Source organism: Narcine bancroftii, unplaced genomic scaffold (genome assembly GCF_036971445.1).
Source record: "Narcine bancroftii isolate sNarBan1 unplaced genomic scaffold, sNarBan1.hap1 Scaffold_289, whole genome shotgun sequence".
Taxonomy (NCBI): Eukaryota; Metazoa; Chordata; class Chondrichthyes; order Torpediniformes; family Narcinidae; genus Narcine; species Narcine bancroftii.
The window spans coordinates 194,463-220,234 of record NW_027212024.1 but is presented as its reverse complement, the minus strand read 5'-3'; the positions used below and the strand labels follow the sequence as shown (position 1 = coordinate 220,234).

Genomic DNA, 25,772 nt, shown 5'->3' with positions numbered 1-25,772 from the left:
CCCCCTCTCATCCACTCCCTACCTCCCCTCAACCCCTCCTTCCCTCACCCCTCACTTCCTTCCTCCCCTCACCCCTCCTTCTCTCACTCCTCCCTATGGTCTCCTTCTCTTCCCTCCCCCTCCACCCTGTCTTCATTTGCCTCCCTCCAATCTCCCTCCCCCTCTCGTCCTCTCCCTCCGCTTGTCCCCTCCCTCCTCCCCTTCTCCTTTCTCTGCCTCCTCCTTTCTCTGCCTCCTCTCCCTCTCCATGCCCAATCTTCCCCTTCCACTCCCCCCCTCCTCTCTCTCCCTTCCTCCTATCCCTCCCCTCCCTCTCTCCATTTCTCCCTCCTACTCCCTCTCCTTCACCCCTTCCCCTGCCCCTCCCATCCCCACACCCCTGCCCCCGCAGTGCGGTGTAACATGAATGTCATTGAGACGGGGGGACTCATTGAATCATTGCAGTACTCTGGCTCACCCCTCTATGTGGGTCTCGACTGTTCCTACATTGTAGCCGTCTACACTGGCTATGGTGTTGAACTGCAGGTGGGACCCTCCCTCACGACCCCAATCCGTGACCCTCCCTCCACATCCCCTCCCTCTGAGAGACCCCCATTCCGATCCCACTGAGAGCGCCTTCCCTCCGTCCCCTCCCATTCCTATCTTCCCCCACCACACTTAGGATCCTTACCTTCCCGATAATCTGACTAAGAGCCGCCCCACTCACTGTCCCCCTCAGATAGGCTCCCTTCCACCCCATCTCCCACCCATTGTCTCTCCCTCTCTCACACACTCCCCATGCGCCTCTCACACCAAACAGAGTTCTCTCACTGAATGAGCCCAATAGTCCTACCCCCTCTCCCTCCCTTCTCTCTCCCCCCCTTATCTCCCTCTCCAAACTTTCTCCCCAAACTCTCTCTCCCCCCACTCTTTCCCCACAGGTGAAGGTGTTGAACCTCCTTGCGGGGGAGTTGCTGACAGTCGAGGGGTTACAGGGGGAGGAACCATTGATCCTGGCCAACGAGGCCCTGATGTCAGAGGGGCAGGTGATCCGGAGTCAAACAAGACAAGTCCTGATTCACTTCCAGAGTCCACAGTCCACCTACCCTGGGATCTTCCACTTCCACTGCCGAGGTTTGAATTCGGGAGGGGAGTAGGGGACCGGAGAGGGTTACAGAGACAGGGAGGGGTATAGGGGACCAGAGGGGGTTACAGAGACAGGGAGGGGCATAGGGGACTGGGGGGTGGCTTACGGAGGGGTGTAGGGGACCAGAGGGGGTGACAGAGACAGGGAGGGTTGCAGGGGACAGTTGTGGGTTGCAGGGTCAGGATGTTAACATGTGTCATTCTCCACTCTCTCCCACTCCTCAGCCTACCTGTTGACTTGCCCCCTCCCAGTGAAGCCGGCCTATGGTGACCTGTCGGTGACTGACCTTTACCCTGGTGGGGTTGCAACCTTCCGCTGTGACCCTGGCTTTGATCTGCAGGGCCCGGCTTCTATCCGCTGCCTCAATCTCACGCAGCCCCAGTGGAGCAGCGATGGCCCTCACTGCATGGGTAAGGTTACACTTCAGGTGTCTGGGATTGCCAGAGGGCATCAAGGGATGCTGGGGCATTATGGGGGTCATCGGAGAGGGACATGGGTCGCCAAGTGTGTCCAGTGTTCACTGGAGGGTGCCAAGCAGAGTCGCCAGTCTGGGTTCAGGGGGTCATTGTTGTGAAGGGTTCAGGGGTCACCGAGCGAGGTCAGGGGTCACTGGCGAGTGAGATTGGTGATAGGTTTGCTGGGTCTGTGGGGTTCTGGGATGCATAGATGCCAAGGTTTGTCAGGGGTTATCCAGGGGATCGGGGGTTGTGTTCCAACTCAGTAAATGACTCCTGTCTAGAAATGGGAGGATTGTGATTGGATGTGGCCATGTGCTGGGGGGTTGCGATTGGCAGTGGAGAAATGTATGTGGGTTGTTGAAATGTATAATGATTGTGATTGGTTGATGGGTTATGTTGGTGGGTTGTGTTTGGTTGAAGGGCTGTGTTGGTTGGATGTGATTGGATTGGCATGTCACTCTGCTATAATTGGATATGGCAAAGTGTCAGGATTGGCTCTTGTTTCAGGTTTGATTGGTTGTGACATCAATGGGTTTTGATTGGATAGATAGTAGGTTCAGCAAATTCTCCAGGGTTTAACCCTCTATTGCTCCCTCTCTCTCCAACCTTTTCTCCCTCCCCCTTTTCTCTCTCCCCCTTTCTCTCTCCCCTCTCTCTCCCCTCTCTATCTCCCCTCCTCTGCCCCCTTTTCTCGCTCCCACTTTTCTCATTTCCCTTTTCTCTCTCCCCACTTTCTCTCTCTAAACCATCTCTCAACCCCTCTCTCCCCTTTTCTCCCATCTCACTCTCCCCCTCACTCTCCTCCTTCACTAACCCCCTCACAATCTCCCCTCTCTCCACCTCCCTCACCCTCTTCCCCCCTTCCTCTCCCCCTTCCTTTCTCCCTCTCCTTTCTCTCCCCTCCTTTCTCTCCCCTCTTTTCTCTCCCCTTCTTTCTCTCCCTTCCTTTCTTTCTCGCTTTCTCTCTCCCTTTCTCTCCCCTTTTCTCTCTCCCCTTTATCTCTCCCCCTCTCTTACTCCCTCTCCCCATTTCCCATTCTCTCTACCCCTTTACTCTTTCCCCATCTCTCTCTCATCTCTCTCTCTCTACCCCCTTGCTCCAACCTTTTCTCTCTCATCTCCTTTTCATTCCCCCACTCTCTAAACCATCTCTCTCACACCCTCCCCCTTTTCTCCCCCTCACTCATCCCCCTCACTCTCCCCTCTCTCTCCATCCCCTCTCTCTCCACCCCTTCCCCCGGTCTCCCCCTCTCACTTGCCCTGTTTCCCCCTTTTCTCTCTCCCCCTTTTCCCTCTCCCCCATTTCTCTCTACCCCTTTTAACTCTCCCCTTTACTCTCTCTCTCTTCTCTCTCACTCTTTTCACTCCCCATTTTTTCTCCACCCCTTTTCCTTCCCCCACTTTTTCTCTCCCTCCTTTTCTCTCTCCCCCTTTTCTATCTATTCCCTTTTTTCTCCATCCCTTTTCTCACTCCTCCCTTTCTCTCTCCCCTTTCTATCTCCCCTTTCTCTCTCCCCTTTCTCTCTCACCATTCTCTATCCCCATTCTCTCTCCCCATTCTCTCTGCCCATTTCTCTCTCCCCCTTTATCTCTCCCCTTTAACTCTCCCCATTCTCTCTCCCCTTTTCTGTCTCCCCTTTCTCTCTCCCCCTCACTTTCCCTTTTACTCCTCCGTTTTCTCTTTCCCCGATTTCATCTCTCATCTGCTTTTCACTCTCTCCATGCTCTAAACCATCTCTCTTACCCTCTCTCTCTATCCTCTCCTTTTCTCTCTCTCCCCTTTTCCTCGATCTCCCCATTTCCATTCTCCCCCTTTTCTACCGCCCCTTTCTCTCTCCTACATTCTCAATCCCCCTTTCTCACTGCCCCTTTCTCACTCCCCCTTTCTCTCTTCCCCTTTCTCTCTACCATTTTTTCTCTCTCTGTTTTCTCTCCCCTTTCTCTATCCCACTTTCTCTCTCCCCCTTTCTCTCCCCTTTCTCTCACCCCATTCTCTAACCCCGTTCTCTCTCCCCGTTCTCTCTCCCCATTCTCTCTCCCTGTTCTCTCTCCCCTTTCTCGCTCCCCCTTTATCTCTCCCCTTCCTCTCTCCCCATTTCTCCCCATTCTCACTCCCCTTTTTCTCTCCCCTTCCCCTCTGCCCATTTCTTTCACCCCCTTTCCCTCTCCCCTTTCCCTCTCCCCTTTCCCTCTTCCCTTTCCCTCTCCCCTTTCCCTCTCCCCTTTCCCTCTCCCCTTGCTCTCTCCCCTTTCTCTCTCCCCATTTTTCTCTCCCCTTTCTTTCTCTATCCCACTTTCTCTCTCCCACTTTCTCTCTCCCACTTTCCCTCTCCTCCTTTCTCTCTCCCACTTTCTCTCTCCCCTTTCTCTCTCCCCTTTCTCTATCCCCTTTCTCTATCCCCTTTCTCTCTCCCCCTTTCTCTCTCCCCCTTTCTCTCTCCCCCTTTCTCTCTCACCCTTTTGCTCTTACCCTTTTGCTCTGTCCCTTTCACTCTCCCCCTTTCTCTCTCACCATTTCTTTCTCCCTTTTCTCTCTCCCACTTTCTCTCTCTCCATTCTCTCTCCCCTTCTCTCTCCCACTTTCTCTCTCCCCCTTTCTCTTTCCCCCTTTCTCTCTATCATTTTCTATCTCTCACATTTTCTCTCTCAACCCTTTTCTCTCTCTCTCTGCATTTTCTCTCTCTGCCCATTTTCTCTCACTCCCAATTTCCTCTCTCTCCCCTTCCCTTTCCTCTCTCCCCCTTTCCCATCTCCCTCTTTCCCCTCTTCCCTTTCATCTCACCCTTCCTCTTTCCCCTTTCCTGTCTCCCCCTTTTATCTCTCCCCTTTTCTTGCTCCACCTTTTCTCGCTCCCCCTTTTCTCTCTCCCCTTTCTCTCTCCCCCTTTATCTCTCCCCATCTCTTACTCCCTCTCCTCATCTCCCATTCTCTCTACCCCTTTACTCTTTACACATCTCTCTCTCCCCCCCTTGCTCCACCCTTTTCTCTCTCCTCTCCTTTTTATTCCCCCACTCTCTAAACCATCTCTCTCACACCCTCCCACCTTTTCTCCGCCACACTCATTCCCTTCTCTCTCCCTTCTCTCTCCCCTTTACTATCTCCCCTATTTTCTCTCTCTTCCCCTTTCCTCTCTCCACTTTCCTCTCTCCCCTTTCCTCTCTCACCTTTTCTCTCTTCCCCTTTTCTCTCTCCCCCTTTACTCGCTCCTCTTTTTCTCATTCACCTTTTTCTCACTCCACATTTTCTCTCTCCCCTTTCTCTCTCCCCTTTCTCTGTCCCCTTTCTCTATCCCACTTTCTCTCTGCCACTTTCTCTCTCCCCTTTCTCTCTCCCCTTTCTCTCTCCCCTTTCTCTCTCCCCTTTCTCTCTCCCCCTTTCTCTCTCCCCGTTCTCTCTCCCCGTTCTGTCTCCCTGTTCTGTCTCTCCGTTCTCCCTCCCTGTTCTCCCCATTCTCTCTCCCCGTTTCTCTATGCCCATTTCTTTTACCCCCTTTCTCTCTCCCCTTTCTCTCTCCCCTTTCTCTACCCCTTTCTCTCTCCACTTTCTCTCTCCCTTTCTCTCTCTCTGTTTTTCTCTCCCCTTTCTCTCTCCCCTTTCTCTCTCCTCTTTCTCTCTCTCTGTTTTTCTCTCCCCTTTCTCTCTCTCCCCTTTCTCTCTCTCCCCTTTCTCTCTCTCCACTTTCTCTATCCCACTTTATCTATCCCACTTTCTCTCTCCCACTTTCTCTCTCCCACTTTCTCTCTCCCCTTTCTCTCTCCCCTTTCTCTCTCCCCTTTCTATCTCCCCATTTCTTCTCCCCTTTCTCTCTCTCCTTTCTCTCTTCCCCTTTCTCTCTCCGACTTTCACTCTGTCCGTTTTTCTCTCCCCTTTCTCTCTCCCCTTTCTCTACCCCTTTCTCTCTCCACTTTCTCTCTCCCTTTCTCTCTCCTCTTTCTCTCTCTCTGTTATTCTCTCCCCTTTCTCTCTCTCTCCATTCTCTCTCCCCTTTCTCTCTGCCCATTTCTCTTTCCCCCTTTTTCTCTCCCCCTTTCTCTCACCCACTTTCTCTCTCCCCTTTTCTCTCTCCCCCTTTCTCTCCCCCTTTCTCTCATCCCATTCTCTAACCCCATTCTCTCTCCCCTTTATCTCTCCCCCTTTCTCTCTCCCCTATTTCTCTCCCCCATTCTCTCTCCCTGTTCTCTCTCCCTGTTCTCTCTCCCTGTTCTCTCTCCCTGTTCTGTCTCCCTGTTCTGTCTCCCCGTTCTGTCTCCCCGTCCTGTCTCCCCATTCTCCATCCCTGTTCTCTCTCCCATTTCTCTCTCACCCTTTCTCTATACCCATTTCTTTTACGCCCTTTCTCTCTCCCACTTTCTCTCTCCCCTTTTCTCTCGCCATTCTCTAACCCCATTCTCTCTCCCCTTTATCTCTCCCCCTTTCTCTCTCCCCCCTTTCTCTCCCCCATTCTCTCTCCCTGTTCTCCCTCCCCTTTCTCTCTCCCCTTTCTCTCTCCCTTTCTCTCGACTCTTTCTCTCTCTCTGTTTTTCTCTCCCCTTTCTCTCTCTCCCCTTTCTCTCTCTCCACTTTCTCAATCCCACTTTTGCTCTCCCCTTTCTCTATCCCCATTCTCTCACCCCTTTTCTCTCTCTCTCCCTTTTTCTCTGTCCCCTTTCTCTCTCCCCTTTCTCTCTCCCCTTTCTCTCTTCCCCTTTCTCTCTCCCACTTTCACTCTGTCCGTTTTTCTCTCCCCTTTCTCTCTGCCCTTTCTCTCTCCCACTTTCACTCTGTCTGTTTTTCTCTCCCCTTTCACTCTACCCCTTTCTCTCCCCACTTTCTCTCTCCCTTTCTCTCTCCTCTTTCTCTCTATCTGTTTTTCTCTCCACTTTCTCTCTCTCCCTTTTCTCTCTCTCCACTTTCTCTCTCCCCTTTCTCTCTCCCCTTTCTCTCTCCCCTTTCTCTCTCCCCTTTCTCTCTCCCCTTTCTCTACCCCTTTCTCTCTCCTCTTTCTCTCTCTCTGTTTTTCTATCCCCTTTCACTCTCCCCATTCTCTCACCCCTTTTCTCTCTCTCTACCCTTTTTCTCTCTGCCTTTTCTCTCTCCCACTTTCTATCTCCCCTTTTCTCTCCCCATTTCTCTCTCCCCTTTCTCTCTCCCCTTTCTCTCTCCCACTTTCACTGTCCGTTTTTCTCTCCCCTTTCTCTATCCCACTTTCTCTCTCCCCATTTCTCTCACCCCATTCTCTAACCACATTCGCTCTCCCCTTTATCTCTCCCCATTTCTCTCTCCCCCCTTTCTCTCCCCATTCGCTCTCCCTGTTCTCTCTCCCCGTTCTGTCTCCCCGTTCTCCCTCCCTGTTCTCCCTCCCCGTTTTCTCTCCCCTTTCTCTCTCCCCCTTTCTCTATACCCATTTCTTTTACCCCCTTTCTTTCGCCCCTTTATCTCTCCCTTTCTCTCTCCTCTTTCTCTCTCTCTCTGTTTTTCTCTCCCCTTTCTCTCTCTCCCCTTTCTCTCTCTCCCCTTTCTCTCTCTCCACTTTCTCGATTCCACTTTTGCTCTCCCCTTTCTCTATCCCCATTCTCTCGCCCCTTTATCTCTCCCTTTCTCTCTCCTCTTTCTCTCTCTCTGTTTTTCTCTCCCCTTTCTCTCTCTCCCCTTTCTCTCTCTCCACTTTCTCGATTCCACTTTTGCTCTCCCCTTTCTCTATCCCCATTCTCTCACCCCTTTCTCTCTCCCCTTTCTCTCTTCCCCTTTCTCTCTCCCACTCTCACTCTGTCTGTTTTTCTCTTCCCTTTCTCTACCCCTTTCTCTCTCCACTTTCTCTCTCCTTTTCTCTCTCCTCTTTCTCTCTCTCTGTTTTTCTCTCCCCTTTCTCTCTCTCCCCTTTCCTCTCCCCTTTCTCTCTCCCCATTTCTCTCTCCCCTTTCTCTCTCCCCTTTCTCTCTTCCCCTTTCTCTCTCCCACTCTCACTCTGTCTGTTTTTCTCTCCCCTTTCTCTCTCCCCTTTCTCTACCCCTTTCTCTCTCCACTTTCTCACTCCCTTTCTCTCTCCTCTTTCTCTCTCTCTGTTTTTCTCTCCCCTTTCTCTCTCTCCCCTTTCCTCTCCCCTTTCTCTCTCCCCTTTCTCTCTCCCCTTTCTCTCCTCTTTCTCTCCCTCTGTTTTTCTCTCCCCTTTCTCTCTCTCCACTTTCTCGATCCCACTTTTACTCTCCCCTTTCTCTATCCCCATTCTCTCACCCCTTTTCTCTCTCTCTCCCCTTTTTCTCTCTCCCCTTTCTATCTCCCCATTTCTCTCTCCCCTTTCTCTCTCTCCTTTCTCTCTTCCCCTTTCTCTCTCCGACTTTCACTCTGTCCGTTTTTCTCTCCCCTTTCTCTCTCCCCTTTCTCTCTCCACTTTCTCTCTTCCTTTCTCTCGCCTCTTTCTCTCTCTCTATTTTTCTCTCCCCTTTCTCTCTCTCCCCTTTCTCTCTCCCCTTTCTCTCTCCTCTTTCTCTCTATCTGTTTTTCACTCCACTTTCTCTCTCTCCCCTTTCTCTCTACCCTTTCTCTCTCCCCTTTCTCTTTCCCCTTTCTCTACACCTTTCTCTCTCCACTTTCTCTCTCCCTTTCTCTCTCCTCTTTCTCTCTCTCTGTTTTTCTCTCCCCTTTCTCTCTCTCCACTTTCTCGATCCCACTTTTGATCTCCCCTTTCTCTCTCCCCATTCTCTCACCCCTTTTCTCTCTCTCTCCCCTTTTTCTCTCTGCCTTTTCTCTCTCCCACTTTCTATCTCCCACTTTCTCTCTCCCCTTTTCTATCCCCATTTCTCTCTCCCCTTTCTCTCTCCCCTTTCTCTCTTCCCCTTTCTCTCACCCACTTTCACTCTGTCCGTTTTTCTCCCCCTTTCTCTATCCCACTTTCTCTCTCCCCTTTTCTCTCTCCCCCTTTCTCTCCCCTTTCTCTCCCCGTTTCTCTCATCCCATTCTCTAACCCCATTCTCTCACCCCTTTATCTGTCCCCCTTTCGCTCTCCCCCCTTTCTCTCCACCATTCTCTCTCCCTGTTCTCTCTCCCTGTTCTCTCTCCCCATTCTGTCTCCCCATTCTCCCTCCCTGTTCTCCCTACCCTTTCTCTCTCCACTTTCTCTCTCCCTTTCTCTCTCCTCTTTCTCTCTCACTGTTTTTCTCTCGCCTTTCTCTCTCTCCACTTTCTCGATCCCACTTTTGCTCTCCCCTTTGTCTATCCCCCATTCTCTCACTCCTTTTCTCTCTCTCTCCCCTTTTTCTCTCTCCCCTTTCTATCTCCCCATTTCTCTCTCCCCTTTCCCTCTCTCCTTTCTCTCTTCCCATTTCTCTCTTCGACTTTCACTCTGTCCATTTTTCTCTCCCCTTTCTCTCTCCCCTTTCTCTACCCCTTTCTCTCTCCACTTTCTCTCTCCCTTTCTCTCTCCACTTTCTCTCTCTCTGTTTTTCTCTCCCCTTTCTCTCTCTCTGTTTTTCTCTCCCCTTTCTCTCTCTCCCCTTTCTCTCTCTCCCCTTTCTCTATCCAACTTTATCTATCCGACTTTCTCTCTCCACTTTCTCTCTCCACTTTCTCTCTCCCCTTTCTCTCTCCCCTTTCTCTACCCCTTTCTCTCTCCACTTTCTCTCTCCCTTTCTCTCTCCTCTTTCTCTCTCTGTTTTTCTCTCCCCTTTCTCTCTCTCCACTTTCTCGATCCCACATTTGCTCTCCCCTTTCTCTCTCCCCATTCTCTCTCCCCTTTCTCTCTCCCCTTTCTCTATACCCATTTCTTTTACCCCCTTTCTCTCTCCCCTTTCTCTCCTCTTTCTCTCTCTCTGTTTTTCTCTCCCCTTTCTCTCTCACCACTTTCTCGATCCCACTTTTGCTCTCCCCTTTCTCTATCCCCATTCTCACCCCTTTTCTCTCTCTCTCCCCCTTTTTCTCTCTCCCCTTTCTATCTCCCCATTTCTCTCTCCCCTTTCTCTCTCTCCTTTCTCTCTTCCACTTTCTCTCTCCGACTTTCACTCTGTCTGTTTTTCTCTCCCCTTTCTCTCTCCCCTTTCTCTCTCCCCTTTCTCTCTCCACTTTCTCTCTCCCTTTCTCTCGCCTCTTTCTCTCTCTCTATTTTTCTCTCCCCTTTCTCTCTCTCCACTTTCTCGATCCCACTTTTGCTCTCCCCTTTCTCTATCCCCATTCTCTCACCCCTTTTCTCTCTCTCTCCCCTTTTTCTCTCTCCCCTTTCTCTCTCCCTTTCTCTCTACTCTTTCTCTCTCTCTGTTTTTATCTCCCCTTTCTCTCTCTCCCCTTTCTCTCTCTCCACTTTCTCAATCCCACTTTTGCTCTCCCCTTTCTCTATCCCCATTCTCTCACCCCTTTTCTCTCTCTCTCCCTTTTTCTCTCTGCCTTTTCTCTCTCCCACTTTCTATCTCCCCTTTTCTCTCCCCATTTCTCTCTCCCCTTTCTCTCTCCCCTTTCTCTCTCCCACTTTCACTGTCCGTTTTTCTCTCCCCTTTCTCTATCCCACTTTCTCTCTCCCCATTTCTCTCACCCCATTCTCTAACCACATTCGCTCTCCCCTTTATCTCTCCCCATTTCTCTCTCCCCCCTTTCTCTCCCCATTCGCTCTCCCTGTTCTCTCTCCCCGTTCTGTCTCCCCGTTCTCCCTCCCTGTTCTCCCTCCCCGTTTTCTCTCCCCTTTCTCTCTCCCCCTTTCTCTATACCCATTTCTTTTACCCCCTTTCTTTCGCCCCTTTATCTCTCCCTTTCTCTCTCCTCTTTCTCTCTCTCTCTGTTTTTCTCTCCCCTTTCTCTCTCTCCCCTTTCTCTCTCTCCCCTTTCTCTCTCTCCACTTTCTCGATTCCACTTTTGCTCTCCCCTTTCTCTATCCCCATTCTCTCGCCCCTTTATCTCTCCCTTTCTCTCTCCTCTTTCTCTCTCTCTGTTTTTCTCTCCCCTTTCTCTCTCTCCCCTTTCTCTCTCTCCACTTTCTCGATTCCACTTTTGCTCTCCCCTTTCTCTATCCCCATTCTCTCACCCCTTTCTCTCTCCCCTTTCTCTCTTCCCCTTTCTCTCTCCCACTCTCACTCTGTCTGTTTTTCTCTTCCCTTTCTCTACCCCTTTCTCTCTCCACTTTCTCTCTCCTTTTCTCTCTCCTCTTTCTCTCTCTCTGTTTTTCTCTCCCCTTTCTCTCTCTCCCCTTTCCTCTCCCCTTTCTCTCTCCCCATTTCTCTCTCCCCTTTCTCTCTCCCCTTTCTCTCTTCCCCTTTCTCTCTCCCACTCTCACTCTGTCTGTTTTTCTCTCCCCTTTCTCTCTCCCCTTTCTCTACCCCTTTCTCTCTCCACTTTCTCACTCCCTTTCTCTCTCCTCTTTCTCTCTCTCTGTTTTTCTCTCCCCTTTCTCTCTCTCCCCTTTCCTCTCCCCTTTCTCTCTCCCCTTTCTCTCTCCCCTTTCTCTCCTCTTTCTCTCCCTCTGTTTTTCTCTCCCCTTTCTCTCTCTCCACTTTCTCGATCCCACTTTTACTCTCCCCTTTCTCTATCCCCATTCTCTCACCCCTTTTCTCTCTCTCTCCCCTTTTTCTCTCTCCCCTTTCTATCTCCCCATTTCTCTCTCCCCTTTCTCTCTCTCCTTTCTCTCTTCCCCTTTCTCTCTCCGACTTTCACTCTGTCCGTTTTTCTCTCCCCTTTCTCTCTCCCCTTTCTCTCTCCACTTTCTCTCTTCCTTTCTCTCGCCTCTTTCTCTCTCTCTATTTTTCTCTCCCCTTTCTCTCTCTCCCCTTTCTCTCTCCCCTTTCTCTCTCCTCTTTCTCTCTATCTGTTTTTCACTCCACTTTCTCTCTCTCCCCTTTCTCTCTACCCTTTCTCTCTCCCCTTTCTCTTTCCCCTTTCTCTACACCTTTCTCTCTCCACTTTCTCTCTCCCTTTCTCTCTCCTCTTTCTCTCTCTCTGTTTTTCTCTCCCCTTTCTCTCTCTCCACTTTCTCGATCCCACTTTTGATCTCCCCTTTCTCTCTCCCCATTCTCTCACCCCTTTTCTCTCTCTCTCCCCTTTTTCTCTCTGCCTTTTCTCTCTCCCACTTTCTATCTCCCACTTTCTCTCTCCCCTTTTCTATCCCCATTTCTCTCTCCCCTTTCTCTCTCCCCTTTCTCTCTTCCCCTTTCTCTCACCCACTTTCACTCTGTCCGTTTTTCTCCCCCTTTCTCTATCCCACTTTCTCTCTCCCCTTTTCTCTCTCCCCCTTTCTCTCCCCTTTCTCTCCCCGTTTCTCTCATCCCATTCTCTAACCCCATTCTCTCACCCCTTTATCTGTCCCCCTTTCGCTCTCCCCCCTTTCTCTCCACCATTCTCTCTCCCTGTTCTCTCTCCCTGTTCTCTCTCCCCATTCTGTCTCCCCATTCTCCCTCCCTGTTCTCCCTACCCTTTCTCTCTCCACTTTCTCTCTCCCTTTCTCTCTCCTCTTTCTCTCTCACTGTTTTTCTCTCGCCTTTCTCTCTCTCCACTTTCTCGATCCCACTTTTGCTCTCCCCTTTGTCTATCCCCCATTCTCTCACTCCTTTTCTCTCTCTCTCCCCTTTTTCTCTCTCCCCTTTCTATCTCCCCATTTCTCTCTCCCCTTTCCCTCTCTCCTTTCTCTCTTCCCATTTCTCTCTTCGACTTTCACTCTGTCCATTTTTCTCTCCCCTTTCTCTCTCCCCTTTCTCTACCCCTTTCTCTCTCCACTTTCTCTCTCCCTTTCTCTCTCCACTTTCTCTCTCTCTGTTTTTCTCTCCCCTTTCTCTCTCTCTGTTTTTCTCTCCCCTTTCTCTCTCTCCCCTTTCTCTCTCTCCCCTTTCTCTATCCAACTTTATCTATCCGACTTTCTCTCTCCACTTTCTCTCTCCACTTTCTCTCTCCCCTTTCTCTCTCCCCTTTCTCTACCCCTTTCTCTCTCCACTTTCTCTCTCCCTTTCTCTCTCCTCTTTCTCTCTCTGTTTTTCTCTCCCCTTTCTCTCTCTCCACTTTCTCGATCCCACATTTGCTCTCCCCTTTCTCTCTCCCCATTCTCTCTCCCCTTTCTCTCTCCCCTTTCTCTATACCCATTTCTTTTACCCCCTTTCTCTCTCCCCTTTCTCTCCTCTTTCTCTCTCTCTGTTTTTCTCTCCCCTTTCTCTCTCACCACTTTCTCGATCCCACTTTTGCTCTCCCCTTTCTCTATCCCCATTCTCACCCCTTTTCTCTCTCTCTCCCCCTTTTTCTCTCTCCCCTTTCTATCTCCCCATTTCTCTCTCCCCTTTCTCTCTCTCCTTTCTCTCTTCCACTTTCTCTCTCCGACTTTCACTCTGTCTGTTTTTCTCTCCCCTTTCTCTCTCCCCTTTCTCTCTCCCCTTTCTCTCTCCACTTTCTCTCTCCCTTTCTCTCGCCTCTTTCTCTCTCTCTATTTTTCTCTCCCCTTTCTCTCTCTCCACTTTCTCGATCCCACTTTTGCTCTCCCCTTTCTCTATCCCCATTCTCTCACCCCTTTTCTCTCTCTCTCCCCTTTTTCTCTCTCCCCTTTCTCTCTCCCTTTCTCTCTACTCTTTCTCTCTCTCTGTTTTTATCTCCCCTTTCTCTCTCTCCCCTTTCTCTCTCTCCACTTTCTCAATCCCACTTTTGCTCTCCCCTTTCTCTATCCCCATTCTCTCACCCCTTTTCTCTCTCTCTCCCTTTTTCTCTGTCCCCTTTCTCTCTCCCCTTTCTCTCTCCCCTTTCTCTCTTCCCCTTTCTCTCTCCCACTTTCACTCTGTCCGTTTTTCTCTCCCACTTTCTCTCTGCCCTTTCTCTCTCCCACTTTCACTCTGTCTGTTTTTCTCTCCCCTTTCACTCTCCCCTTTCTCTACCCCTTTCTCTCCCCACTTTCTCTCTCCCTTTCTCTCTCCTCTTTCTCTCTATCTGTTTTTCTCTCCACTTTCTCTCTCTCCCTTTTCTCTCTCTCCACTTTATCTATCCCACTTTCTCTCTCCCACTTTCTCTCTCCCCTTTCTCTCTCCACTTTCTCTCTCCCCTTTCTCTCTCCCCTTTCTCTCTCCCCTTTCTCTACCCCTTTCTCTCTCCTCTTTCTCTCTCTCTGTTTTTCTCTCCCCTTTCACTCTCCCCATTCTCTCACCCCTTTTCTCTCTCTCTACCCTTTTTCTCTCTGCCTTTTCTCTCTCCCACTTTCTATCTCCCCTTTTCTCTCCCCATTTCTCTCTCCCCTTTCTCTCTCCCCTTTCTCTCTCCCACTTTCACTGTCCGTTTTTCTCTCCCCTTTCTCTATCCCACTTTCTCTCTCCCCTTTTCTCTCTCCCCATTTCTCTCACCCCATTCTCTAACCCCATTCGCTCTCCCCTTTATCTCTCCCCATTTCTCACTCCCCCCTTTCTCTCACCCCCCTTTCTCTCCCCATTCGCTCTCCCTGTTCTCTCTCCCCGTTCTGTCTCCCCGTTCTCCCTCCCTGTTCTCCCTCCCCGTTCTCTCTCCCCTTTCTCTCTCCCCCTTTCTCTATACCCATTTCTTTTACCCCCTTTCTCTCGCCCCTTTATCTCTCCCTTTCTCTCTCCTCTTTCTCTCTCTCTGTTTTTCTCTCCCCTTTCTCTCTCTCCCCTTTCTCTCTCTCCACTTTCTCGATTCCACTTTTGCTCTCCCCTTTCTCTATCCCCATTCTCTCACCCCTTTCTCTCTCCCCTTTCTCTCTTCCCCTTTCTCTCTCCCACTCTCACTCTGTCCGTTTTTCTCTTCCCTTTCTCTACCCCTTTCTCTCTCCACTTTCTCTCTCCTTTTCTCTCTCCTCTTTCTCTCTCTCTGTTTTTCTCTCCCCTTTCTCTCTCTCCCCTTTCCTCTCCCCTTTCTCTCTCCCCATTTCTCTCTCCCCTTTCTCTCTCCCCTTTCTCTCTTCCCCTTTCTCTCTCCCACTCTCACTCTGTCTGTTTTTCTCTCCCCTTTCTCTCTCCCCTTTCTCTACCCCTTTCTCTCTTCACTTTCTCACTCCCTTTCTCTCTCCTCTTTCTCTCTCTCTGTTTTTCTCTCCCCTTTCTCTCCCCTTTCTCTCCCCTTTCTCTCTCCCCTTTCTCTCTCCCCTTTCTCTCCCCCTCACTCTGCCTCTCACGCCTCCCTTTTCTCTCTCCCTGATTTTATCTCCTTTTCACTCTCCCCACTCAATAAACCATCTCTCTTAACCTTTTCTCCCTCTCTCCCCATTTCCTCTCTCACCTTTCCCCTCTCCCCTTTCCACTCTCCCTCTTTCCTCTCTCTTCCATTTCTTTTCACCCTATCCTCTCTCCCCCTTTTATCTCTTCCCTTTTCTCACTCCCCCTTTCCTCTCTCCCCTTTTCTCTCTCCCCTTTTGTCTCTCCATTTTCGCTCTCCACTTTCTCTCTCCCCTTTCTCTCTCCCCTTTATCTCTCCCCATCTCTTACACCCTCTCCCCATCTCCCATTCTATCAACCCCTTTACTCTTTCCCCATCTCTCACTCCCCCTTGCTCCACTCTTTTCTCACTCCTATCCTTTTCATTCCCCCACACTCGAAACCATCTTTCTCACACCTTCCCACCTTTTCTCCCCCTCACTCGTCCCCCTCACTCCCCCTGCCTCTCCACTTTCTCTCTACTATCTCCCCCATTTTCTCTCTCTCCCCATTTTCTCTCTCTTCGCCCTTTTCCCTTCCCCCTTTCCTCTCTCCCCCTTTTCTCTCCCCTTTCTCTCTCCCCTTTCTCTCTCCCTCCACTTTCTCTATCTCACTTTCACTCTCCCCTTTCTCTCTCCCCCATTCTCCATCCCCTTTTCTCTCTCCCCTTTTTCTCACTGCCTTTACTCTCTCTCACCTATCTCTCTCCCACTTTCTCTCTCCCACTTTCTCTCTCCCCCTTTCACTCCCCCTTTCACTCCCCCTTTCTCTCACCCCATTCTCTAACCCCATTCTCTCTCCCCTTTATCTCTCCCCCTTTCTCTCTCCCCCATTCTCTCTCCCTGTTCTCTCTCCCCATTCTGTCTCCCCGTTATGTCTCCCTGTTCTCCCTCCTTGTTCTCCCTCCCCGTTCTCTCTCCCCTTTCTCTCTCCCCCTTTCTCTATACCCATTTCTTTTACCCCCTTTCTCTCTCCCCTTTCTCTCCTCTTTCTCTCCCTCTGTTTTTCTCTTCCCTTTCTCTCTCTCCACTTTCTCGATCCCACTTTTGCTCTCCCCTTTCTCTATCCCCATTCTCTCACCCCTTTTCTCTCTCTCTCCCCTTTTTCTCTCTCCCCTTTTCTCTCTCCCCCTTTCTCTCACCCCATTCTCCAACCCCATTCGCTCTCCCCTTTATCTCTCCCCCTTTCTCTCTCCCCCCTTTCTCTCTCCCCCCTTTCTCTCCCCATTCGCTCTCCCTGTTCTCTCTCCCCGTTCTGTCTCCCCGTTCTCCCTCCCTGTTCTCCCTCCCCGTTCTCTCTCCCCTTACTCTCTCCCCCTTTCTCTATACCCATTTCTTTTACCCCCTTTCTCTCTCCCCTTTCTCTCTCCCTTTCTCTCTCCTCTTTCTCTCTCTCTGTTTTTCTCTCCCCTTTCTCTCTCTCCCCTTTCCTCTCCCCATTCTCTCTCCCCATTTCTCTCTCCCCTTTCTCTCTCCCCTTTCTCTCTTCCCCTTTCTCTCTCCCACTCTCACTCTGTCTGTTTTTCTCTCCCCTTTCTCTCTCCCCTTTCTCTACCCCTTTCTCTCTCCACTTTCTCACTCCCTTTCTCTCTCCTCTTTCTCTCTCTCTGTTTTTCTCTCCCCTTTCTCTCTCTCCCCTTTCCTCTCCCCTTTCTCTCTCCCCTTTCTCTCTCCCCTTTCTCTCCCCCTCACTCTGCCTCTCACGCCTCCCTTTTCTCTCTCCCTGATTTTATCTCCTTTTCACTCTCCCCACTCAATAAACCATCTCTCTTAACCTTTTCTCCCTCTCTCCCCATTTCCTCTCTCTCCCCATTTCCTCTCTCACCTTTCCCCTCTCCCCTTTCCACTCTCCCTCTTTCCTCTCTCTTCCATTTCTTTTCACCCTATCCTCTCTCCCCCTTTTAAATCTTCCCTTTTCTCACTCCCCCTTTTCTCTCTCCCCTTTTCTCTCTCCCCTTTTGTCTCTCCATTTTCGCTCTCCCCTTTCTCTCTCCCCTTTATCTCTCCCCATCTCTTACACCCTCTCCCCATCTCCCATTCTATCAACCCCTTTACTCTTTCCCCATCTCTCACTCCCCCTTGCTCCACTCTTTTCTCTCTCCTATCCTTTTCATTCCCCCACACTCTAAACCATCTTTCTCACACCTTCCCACCTTTTCTCCCCCTCACTCGTCCCCCTCACTCCCCCTGCCTCTCCACTTTCTCTCTACTATCTCCCCCATTTTCTCTCTCTCCCCATTTTCTCTCTCTTCCCCCTTTTCCCTTCCCCCTTTCCTCTCTCCCCCTTTTCTCTCCCCTTTCTCTCTCCCCTTTCTCTCTCCCTCCACTTTCTCTATCCCACTTTCACTCTCCCCTTTCTCTCTCCCCCATTCTCCATCCCCTTTTCTCTCTCCCCTTTTTCTCACTGCCTTTACTCTCTCTCGCCTATCTCTCTCCCACTTTCTCACTCCCACTTTCTCTCTCCCACTTTCTCTCTCCCCCTTTCACTCCCCCTTTCTCTCACCCCATTCTCTAACCCCATTCTCTCTCCCCTTTATCTCTCCCCCTTTCTCTCTCCCCCATTCTCTCTCCCTGTTCTCTCTCCCCATTCTGTCTCCCCGTTATGTCTCCCTGTTCTCCCTCCTTGTTCTCCCTCCCCGTTCTCTCTCCCCTTTCTCTCTCCCCCTTTCTCTATACCCATTTCTTTTACCCCCTTTCTCTCTCCCCTTTCTCTCCTCTTTCTCTCTATCTGTTTTTCTCTCCCCTTTCTCTCTCTCCACTTTCTCGATCCCACTTTTGCTCTCCCCTTTCTCTATCCCCATTCTCTCACCCCTTTTCTCTCTCTTTCCCCTTTTTCTCTCTCCCCTTTCTATGTCCCCATTTCTCTCTCCCCTTTCTCTCTCTCCTTTCTCTCTTCCCCTTTCTCTCTCTGACTTTCACTCTGTCTGTTTTTCTCTCCCCTTTCTCTCTCTCCCCTTTCTCTCTCCCCTTTCTCTCTCCACTTTCTCTCTCCCTTTCTCTCGCCTCTTTCTCTCTCTCTATTTTTCTCTCCCCTTTCTCTCTCTCCCCTTTCTCTCTCCCACTTTCTCTCTACCCTTTCTCTCTCCCCTTTCTCTCTCCTCTTTCTCTCTCTCTGTTTTTCTCTCCCCTTTCTCTCTCTCCCCTTTCTCTATCTCCACTTTCTCTATCCCACTTTCTCTATCCCACTTTCTCTCTCCCACTTTCTCACTCCCACTTTCTCTCTCCCCTTTCTCTCTCCCCTTTCTCTACCCCTTTCTCTCTCCACTTTCTCTCTCCCTTTCTCTCTCCTCTTTCTCTCTCTCTGTTTTTCTCTCACCTTTCTCTCTCTCCACTTTCTCGATCCCACTTTTGATCTCCCCTTTCTCTCTCCCCATTCTCTCACCCCTTTTCTCTCTCTCTCCCCTTTTTCTCTCTCCACTTTCTCGATCCCACTTTTGCTCTCCCCTTTCTCTATCCCCATTCTCTCACCCCTTTTCTCTCTCTCTCCCCTTTTTCTCTCTCCCCTTTCTCTCTCCCCATTTCTCTCTCCCCTTTCTCTCTCTCCTTTCTCTCTTACCCTTTCTCTCTCTGACTTTCACTCTGTCCGTTTTTCTCTCCCCTTTCTCTACCCCTTTCTCTCTCCACTTTCTCTCTCCCTTTCTCTCTCCTCTTTCTCTCTCTCTGTTTTTCTCTCCCCTTTCTCTCTCTCCCCTTTCTCTCTCCCCTTTCTCTCTATCCTTTCTCTCTCCTCTTTCTCTCTCTCTGTTTTTCTCTCCCCTTTCTCTCTCTCCCCTTTCTCTCTCTCCACTTTCTCTATCCCACTTTATCTATCCCACTTTCTCTCTGCCACTTTCTCTCTCCCCTTTCTCTCTCCCCTTTCTCTCTCTCTCCCCTTTTTCTCTCTCCCCTTTCTCTCTCCCCATTTCTCTCCTCTTTCTCTCCCTCTGTTTTTCTCTCCTCTTTCTCTCCCTCTGTTTTTCTCTCCCCTTTCTCTCTCTCCACTTTCTCGATCCCACTTTTACTCTCCCCTTTCTCTATCCCCATTCTCTCACCTCTTTTCTCTCTCTCTCCCCTTTCTCTCTCTCCCCTTTCTCTCTCCCCTTTCTCTCTCTCCTTTCTCTCTCTGTTTTTCTCTCCCCTTCCTCTCTCTCCCCTTTCTCTCTCTCCACTTTCTCTATCCCACTTTATCTATCCCACTTTCTCTCTGCCACTTTCTCTCTCCCCTTTCTCTCTCCCCTTTCTCTCTCCCCTTTCTCTACCCCTTTCTCTCCTCTTTCTCTCCCTCTGTTTTTCTCTCCCCTTTCTCTCTCTCCACTTTCTCGATCCCACTTTTGCTCTCCCCTTTCTCTATCCCCATTCTCTCACCCCTTTTCTCTCTCTCTCCCCTTTTTCTCTCTCCCCTTTCTCTCTCCCCTTTCTCTCCTCTTTCTCTCCCTCTGTTTTTCTCTCCCCTTTCTCTCTCTCCACTTTCTCGATCCCACTTTTACTCTCCCCTTTCTCTATCCCCATTCTCTCACCCCTTTTCTCTCTCTCTCCCCTTTTTCTCTCTCCCCTTTCTATCTCCCCATTTCTCTCTCCCCTTTCTCTCTCTCCTTTCTCTCTTCCCCTTTCTCTCTCCGACTTTCACTCTGTCCGTTTTTCTCTCCCCTTTCTCTCTCCCCTTTCTCTCTCCACTTTCTCTCTCCCTTTCTCTCGCCTCTTTCTCTCTCTCTATTTTTCTCTCCCCTTTCTCTCTCTCCCCTTTCTCTCTCCCCTTTCTCTCTCCTCTTTCTCTCTATCTGTTTTTCACTCCACTTTCTCTCTCTCCCCTTTCTCTCTCCCCTTTCTCTCTCCCCTTTCTCTTTCCCCTTTCTCTACACCTTTCTCTCTCCACTTTCTCTCTCCCTTTCTCTCTCCTCTTTCTCTCTCTCTGTTTTTCTCTCCCCTTTCTCTCTCTCCACTTTCTCGATCCCACTTTTGATCTCCCCTTTCTCTCTCCCCATTCTCTCACCCCTTTTCTCTCTCTCTCCCCTTTTTCTCTCTGCCTTTTCTCTCTCCCACTTTCTATCTCCCACTTTCTCTCTCCCCTTTTCTATCACCATTTCTCTCTCCCCTTTCTCTCTCCCCTTTCTCTCTTCCCCTTTCTCTCACCCACTTTCACTCTGTCCGTTTTTCTCCCCCTTTCTCTATCCCACTTTCTCTCTCCCCTTTTCTCTCTCCCCCTTTCTCTCCCCTTTCTCTCCCCATTTCTCTCATCCCATTCTCTAACCCCATTCTCTCACCCCTTTATCTGTCCCCCTTTCGCTCTCCCCCCTTTCTCTCCACCATTCTCTCTCCCTGTTCTCTCTCCCTGTTCTCTCTCCCCATTCTGTCTCCCCATTCTCCCTCCCTGTTCTCCCTACCCTTTCTCTCTCCACTTTCTCTCTCCCTTTCTCTCTCCTCTTTCTCTCTCACTGTTTTTCTCTCGCCTTTCTCTCTCTCCACTTTCTCGATCCCACTTTTGCTCTCCCCTTTGTCTATCCCCCATTCTCTCACTCCTTTTCTCTCTCTCTCCCCTTTTTCTCTCTCCCCTTTCTATCTCCCCATTTCTCTCTCCCCTTTCCCTCTCTCCTTTCTCTCTTCCCATTTCTCTCTTCGACTTTCACTCTGTCCATTTTTCTCTCCCCTTTCTCTCTCCCCTTTCTCTACCCCTTTCTCTCTCCACTTTCTCTCTCCCTTTCTCTCTCCACTTTCTCTCTCTCTGTTTTTCTCTCCCCTTTCTCTCTCTCTGTTTTTCTCTCCCCTTTCTCTCTCTCCCCTTTCTCTATCCAACTTTATCTATCCCACTTTCTCTCTCCACTTTCTCTCTCCACTTTCTCTCTCCCCTTTCTCTCTCCCCTTTCTCTCTCCCCTTTCTCTACCCCTTTCTCTCTCCACTTTCTCTCTCCCTTTCTCTCTGTTTTTCTCTCCCCTTTCTCTCTCTCCACTTTCTCGATCCCACATTTGCTCTCCCCTTTCTCTCTCCCCATTCTCTCTCCCCTTTCTCTCTCCCCCTTTCTCTATACCCATTTCTTTTACCCCCTTTCTCTCTCCCCTTTCTCTCCTCTTTCTCTCTCTCTGTTTTTCTTTCCCCTTTCTCTCTCACCACTTTCTCGATCCCACTTTTGCTCTCCCCTTTCTCTATCCCCATTCTCACCCCTTTTCTCTCTCTATCCCCTTTTTCTCTCTCCCCTTTCTATCTCCCCATTTCTCTCTCCCCTTTCTCTCTCTCCTTTCTCTCTTCCACTTTCTCTCTCCGACTTTCACTCTGTCTGTTTTTCTCTCCCCTTTCTCTCTCCCCTTTCTCTCTCCCCTTTCTCTCTCCCCTTTCTCTCTCCACTTTCTCTCTCCCTTTCTCTCGCCTCTTTCTCTCTCTCTATTTTTCTCTCCCCTTTCTCTCTCTCCACTTTCTCGATCCCACTTTTGCTCTCCCCTTTCTCTATCCCCATTCTCTCACCCCTTTTCTCTCTCTCTCCCCTTTTTCTCTCTCCCCTTTCTCTCTCCCTTTCTCTCTACTCTTTCTCTCTCTCTGTTTTTATCTCCCCTTTCTCTCTCTCCCCTTTCTCTCTCTCCACTTTCTCAATCCCACTTTTGCTCTCCCCTTTCTCTATCCCCATTCTCTCACCCCTTTTCTCTCTCTCTCCCTTTTTCTCTGTCCCCTTTCTCTCTCCCCTTTCTCTCTTCCCCTTTCTCTCTCCCACTTTCACTCTGTCCGTTTTTCTCTCCCCTTTCTCTCTGCCCTTTCTCTCTCCCACTTTCACTCTGTCTGTTTTTCTCTCCCCTTTCACTCTCCCCTTTCTCTCCCCACTTTCTCTCTCCCTTTCTCTCTCCTCTTTCTCTCTATCTGTTTTTCTCTCCACTTTCTCTCTCTCCCTTTTCTCTCTCTCCACTTTATCTATCCCACTTTCTCTCTCCCACTTTCTCTCTCCCCTTTCTCTCTCCCCTTTCTCTCTCCCCTTTCTCTACCCCTTTCTCTCTCCTCTTTCTCTCTCTCTGTTTTTCTCTCCCCTTTCACTCTCCCCATTCTCTCACCCCTTTTCTCTCTCTCTACCCTTTTTCTCTCTGCCTTTTCTCTCTCCCACTTTCTATCTCCCCTTTTCTCTCCCCATTTCTCTCTCCCCTTTCTCTCTCCCCTTTCTCTCTCCCACTTTCACTGTCCGTTTTTCTCTCCCCTTTCTCTATCCCACTTTCTCTCTCCCCTTTTCTCTCTCCCCATTTCTCTCACCCCATTCTCTAACCCCATTCGCTCTCCCCTTTATCTCTCCCCATTTCTCACTCCCCCCTTTCTCTCACCCCCCTTTCTCTCCCCATTCGCTCTCCCTGTTCTCTCTCCCTGTTCTCTCTCCCCGTTCTGTCTCCCCGTTCTCCCTCCCTGTTCTCCCTCCCCGTTCTCTCTCCCCTTTCTCTCTCCCCCTTTCTCTATACCCATTTCTTTTACCCCCTTTCTCTCGCCCCTTTATCTCTCCCTTTCTCTCTCCTCTTTCTCTCTCTCTGTTTTTCTCTCCCCTTTCTCTCTCTCCCCTTTCTCTCTCTCCACTTTCTCGATTCCACTTTTGCTCTCCCCTTTCTCTATCCCCATTCTCTCACCCCTTTCTTTCTCCCCTTTCTCTCTTCCCCTTTCTCTCTCCCACTCTCACTCTGTCCGTTTTTCTCTTCCCTTTCTCTATCCCTTTCTCTCTCCACTTTCTCTCTCCTTTTCTCTCTCCTCTTTCTCTCTCTCTGTTTTTCTCTCCCCTTTCTCTCTCTCCCCTTTCCTCTCCCCTTTCTCTCTCCCCATTTCTCTCTCCCCTTTCTCTCTCCCCTTTCTCTCTTCCCCTTTCTCTCTCCCACTCTCACTCTGTCTGTTTTTCTCTCCCCTTTCTCTCTCCCCTTTCTCTACCCCTTTCTCTCTTCACTTTCTCACTCCTTTTCTCTCTCCTCTTTCTCTCTCTCTGTTTTTCTCTCCACTTTCTCTCTCTCCCCTTTCTCTCTCTCCACTTTCTCGATCCCACTTTTGCTCTCCCCTTTCTCTATCCCCATTCTCTCACCCCTTTTCTCTCTCTCTCCCCTTTTTCTCTCTCCCCTTTCTCTCTCCCCATTTCTCTCTCCCCTTTCTCTCTCTCCTTTCTCTCTTACCCTTTCTCTCTCTGACTTTCACTCTGTCCGTTTTTCTCTCCCCTTTCTCTACCCCTTTCTCTCTCCACTTTCTCTCTCCCTTTCTCTCTCCTCTTTCTCTCTCTCTGTTTTTCTCTCCCCTTTCTCTCTCTCCCCTTTCTCTCTCCCCTTTCTCTCTATCCTTTCTCTCTCCTCTTTCTCTCTCTCTGTTTTTCTCTCCCCTTTCTCTCTCTCCCCTTTCTCTCTCTCCACTTTCTCTGTCCCACTTTATCTATCCCACTTTCTCTCTGCCACTTTCTCTCTCCCCTTTCTCTCTCCCCTTTCTCTCTCTCTCCCCTTTTTCTCTCTCCCCTTTCTATCTCCCCATTTCTCTCCTCTTTCTCTCCCTCTGTTTTTCTCTCCTCTTTCTCTCCCTCTGTTTTTCTCTCCCCTTTCTCTCTCTCCACTTTCTCGATCCCACTTTTACTCTCCCCTTTCTCTATCCCCATTCTCTCACCTCTTTTCTCTCTCTCTCCCCTTTCTCTCTCTCCCCTTTCTCTCTCCCCTTTCTCTCTCTCCTTTCTCTCTCTGTTTTTCTCTCCCCTTCCTCTCTCTCCCCTTTCTCTCTCTCCACTTTCTCTATCCCACTTTATCTATCCCACTTTCTCTCTGCCACTTTCTCTCTCCCCTTTCTCTCTCCCCTTTCTCTCTCCCCTTTCTCTACCCCTTTCTCTCCTCTTTCTCTCCCTCTGTTTTTCTCTCCCCTTTCTCTCTCTCCACTTTCTCGATCCCACTTTTGCTCTCCCCTTTCTCTATCCCCATTCTCTTACCCCTTTTCTCTCTCTCTCCCCTTTTTCTCTCTCCCCTTTCTCTCTCCCCTTTCTCTCCTCTTTCTCTCCCTCTGTTTTTCTCTCCCCTTTCTCTCTCTCCACTTTCTCGATCCCACTTTTACTCTCCCCTTTCTCTATCCCCATTCTCTCACCCCTTTTCTCTCTCTCTCCCCTTTTTCTCTCTCCCCTTTCTATCTCCCCATTTCTCTCTCCCCTTTCTCTCTCTCCTTTCTCTCTTCCCCTTTCTCTCTCCGACTTTCACTCTGTCCGTTTTTCTCTCCCCTTTCTCTCTCCACTTTCTCTCTCCCTTTCTCTCGCCTCTTTCTCTCTCTCTATTTTTCTCTCCCCTTTCTCTCTCTCCCCTTTCTCTCTCCCCTTTCTCTCTCCTCTTTCTCTCTATCTGTTTTTCACTCCACTTTCTCTCTCTCCCCTTTCTCTCTCCCCTTTCTCTCTCCCCTTTCTCTCTCCCCTTTCTCTTTCCCCTTTCTCTACACCTTTCTCTCTCCACTTTCTCTCTCCCTTTCTCTCTCCTCTTTCTCTCTCTCTGTTTTTCTCTCCCCTTTCTCTCTCTCCACTTTCTCGATCCCACTTTTGATCTCCCCTTTCTCTCTCCCCATTCTCTCACCCCTTTTCTCTCTCTCTCCCCTTTTTCTCTCTGCCTTTTCTCTCTCCCACTTTCTATCTCCCACTTTCTCTCTCCCCTTTTCTATCACCATTTCTCTCTCCCCTTTCTCTCTCCCCTTTCTCTCTTCCCCTTTCTCTCACCCACTTTCACTCTGTCCGTTTTTCTCCCCCTTTCTCTATCCCACTTTCTCTCTCCCCTTTTCTCTCTCCCCCTTTCTCTCCCCTTTCTCTCCCCATTTCTCTCATCCCATTCTCTCACCCCTTTATCTGTCCCCCTTTCGCTCTCCCCCCTTTCTCTCCACCATTCTCTCTCCCTGTTCTCTCTCCCTGTTCTCTCTCCCCATTCTGTCTCCCCATTCTCCCTCCCTGTTCTCCCTACCCTTTCTCTCTCCACTTTCTCTCTCCCTTTCTCTCTCCTCTTTCTCTCTCACTGTTTTTCTCTCGCCTTTCTCTCTCTCCACTTTCTCGATCCCACTTTTGCTCTCCCCTTTGTCTATCCCCCATTCTCTCACTCCTTTTCTCTCTCTCTCCCCTTTTTCTCTCTCCCCTTTCTATCTCCCCATTTCTCTCTCCCCTTTCCCTCTCTCCTTTCTCTCTTCCCATTTCTCTCTTCGACTTTCACTCTGTCCATTTTTCTCTCCCCTTTCTCTCTCCCCTTTCTCTACCCCTTTCTCTCTCCACTTTCTCTCTCCCTTTCTCTCTCCACTTTCTCTCTCTCTGTTTTTCTCTCCCCTTTCTCTCTCTCTGTTTTTCTCTCCCCTTTCTCTCTCTCCCCTTTCTCTCTCTCCCCTTTCTCTATCCAACTTTATCTATCCCACTTTCTCTCTCCACTTTCTCTCTCCACTTTCTCTCTCCCCTTTCTCTCTCCCCTTTCTCTCTCCCCTTTCTCTACCCCTTTCTCTCTCCACTTTCTCTCTCCCTTTCTCTCTGTTTTTCTCTCCCCTTTCTCTCTCTCCACTTTCTCGATCCCACATTTGCTCTCCCCTTTCTCTCTCCCCATTCTCTCTCCCCTTTCTCTCTCCCCCTTTCTCTATACCCATTTCTTTTACCCCCTTTCTCTCTCCCCTTTCTCTCCTCTTTCTCTCTCTCTGTTTTTCTTTCCCCTTTCTCTCTCACCACTTTCTCGATCCCACTTTTGCTCTCCCCTTTCTCTATCCCCATTCTCACCCCTTTTCTCTCTCTATCCCCTTTTTCTCTCTCCCCTTTCTATCTCCCCATTTCTCTCTCCCCTTTCTCTCTCTCCTTTCTCTCTTCCACTTTCTCTCTCCGACTTTCACTCTGTCTGTTTTTCTCTCCCCTTTCTCTCTCCCCTTTCTCTCTCCCCTTTCTCTCTCCCCTTTCTCTCTCCACTTTCTCTCTCCCTTTCTCTCGCCTCTTTCTCTCTCTCTATTTTTCTCTCCCCTTTCTCTCTCTCCACTTTCTCGATCCCACTTTTGCTCTCCCCTTTCTCTATCCCCATTCTCTCACCCCTTTTCTCTCTCTCTCCCCTTTTTCTCTCTCCCCTTTCTCTCTCCCTTTCTCTCTACTCTTTCTCTCTCTCTGTTTTTATCTCCCCTTTCTCTCTCTCCCCTTTCTCTCTCTCCACTTTCTCAATCCCACTTTTGCTCTCCCCTTTCTCTATC

The 25,772-nt window shown here is 50.0% G+C and overlaps 1 protein-coding gene across 1 annotated transcript in view; it reads left to right on the top strand.

Annotated features, from left to right (window-relative positions):
• Positions 1-402: 402 nt before the first annotated feature.
• Positions 403-25,772, top strand: part of sez6l2 (seizure related 6 homolog (mouse)-like 2) — a 118,262-nt gene continuing 92,892 nt past the window's right edge. Inside the window, 3 exon segments of the mRNA XM_069912993.1 lie at positions 403-525; positions 921-1,113; positions 1,351-1,536. Coding sequence (XP_069769094.1) covers positions 403-525; positions 921-1,113; positions 1,351-1,536 — 502 coding nt within the window.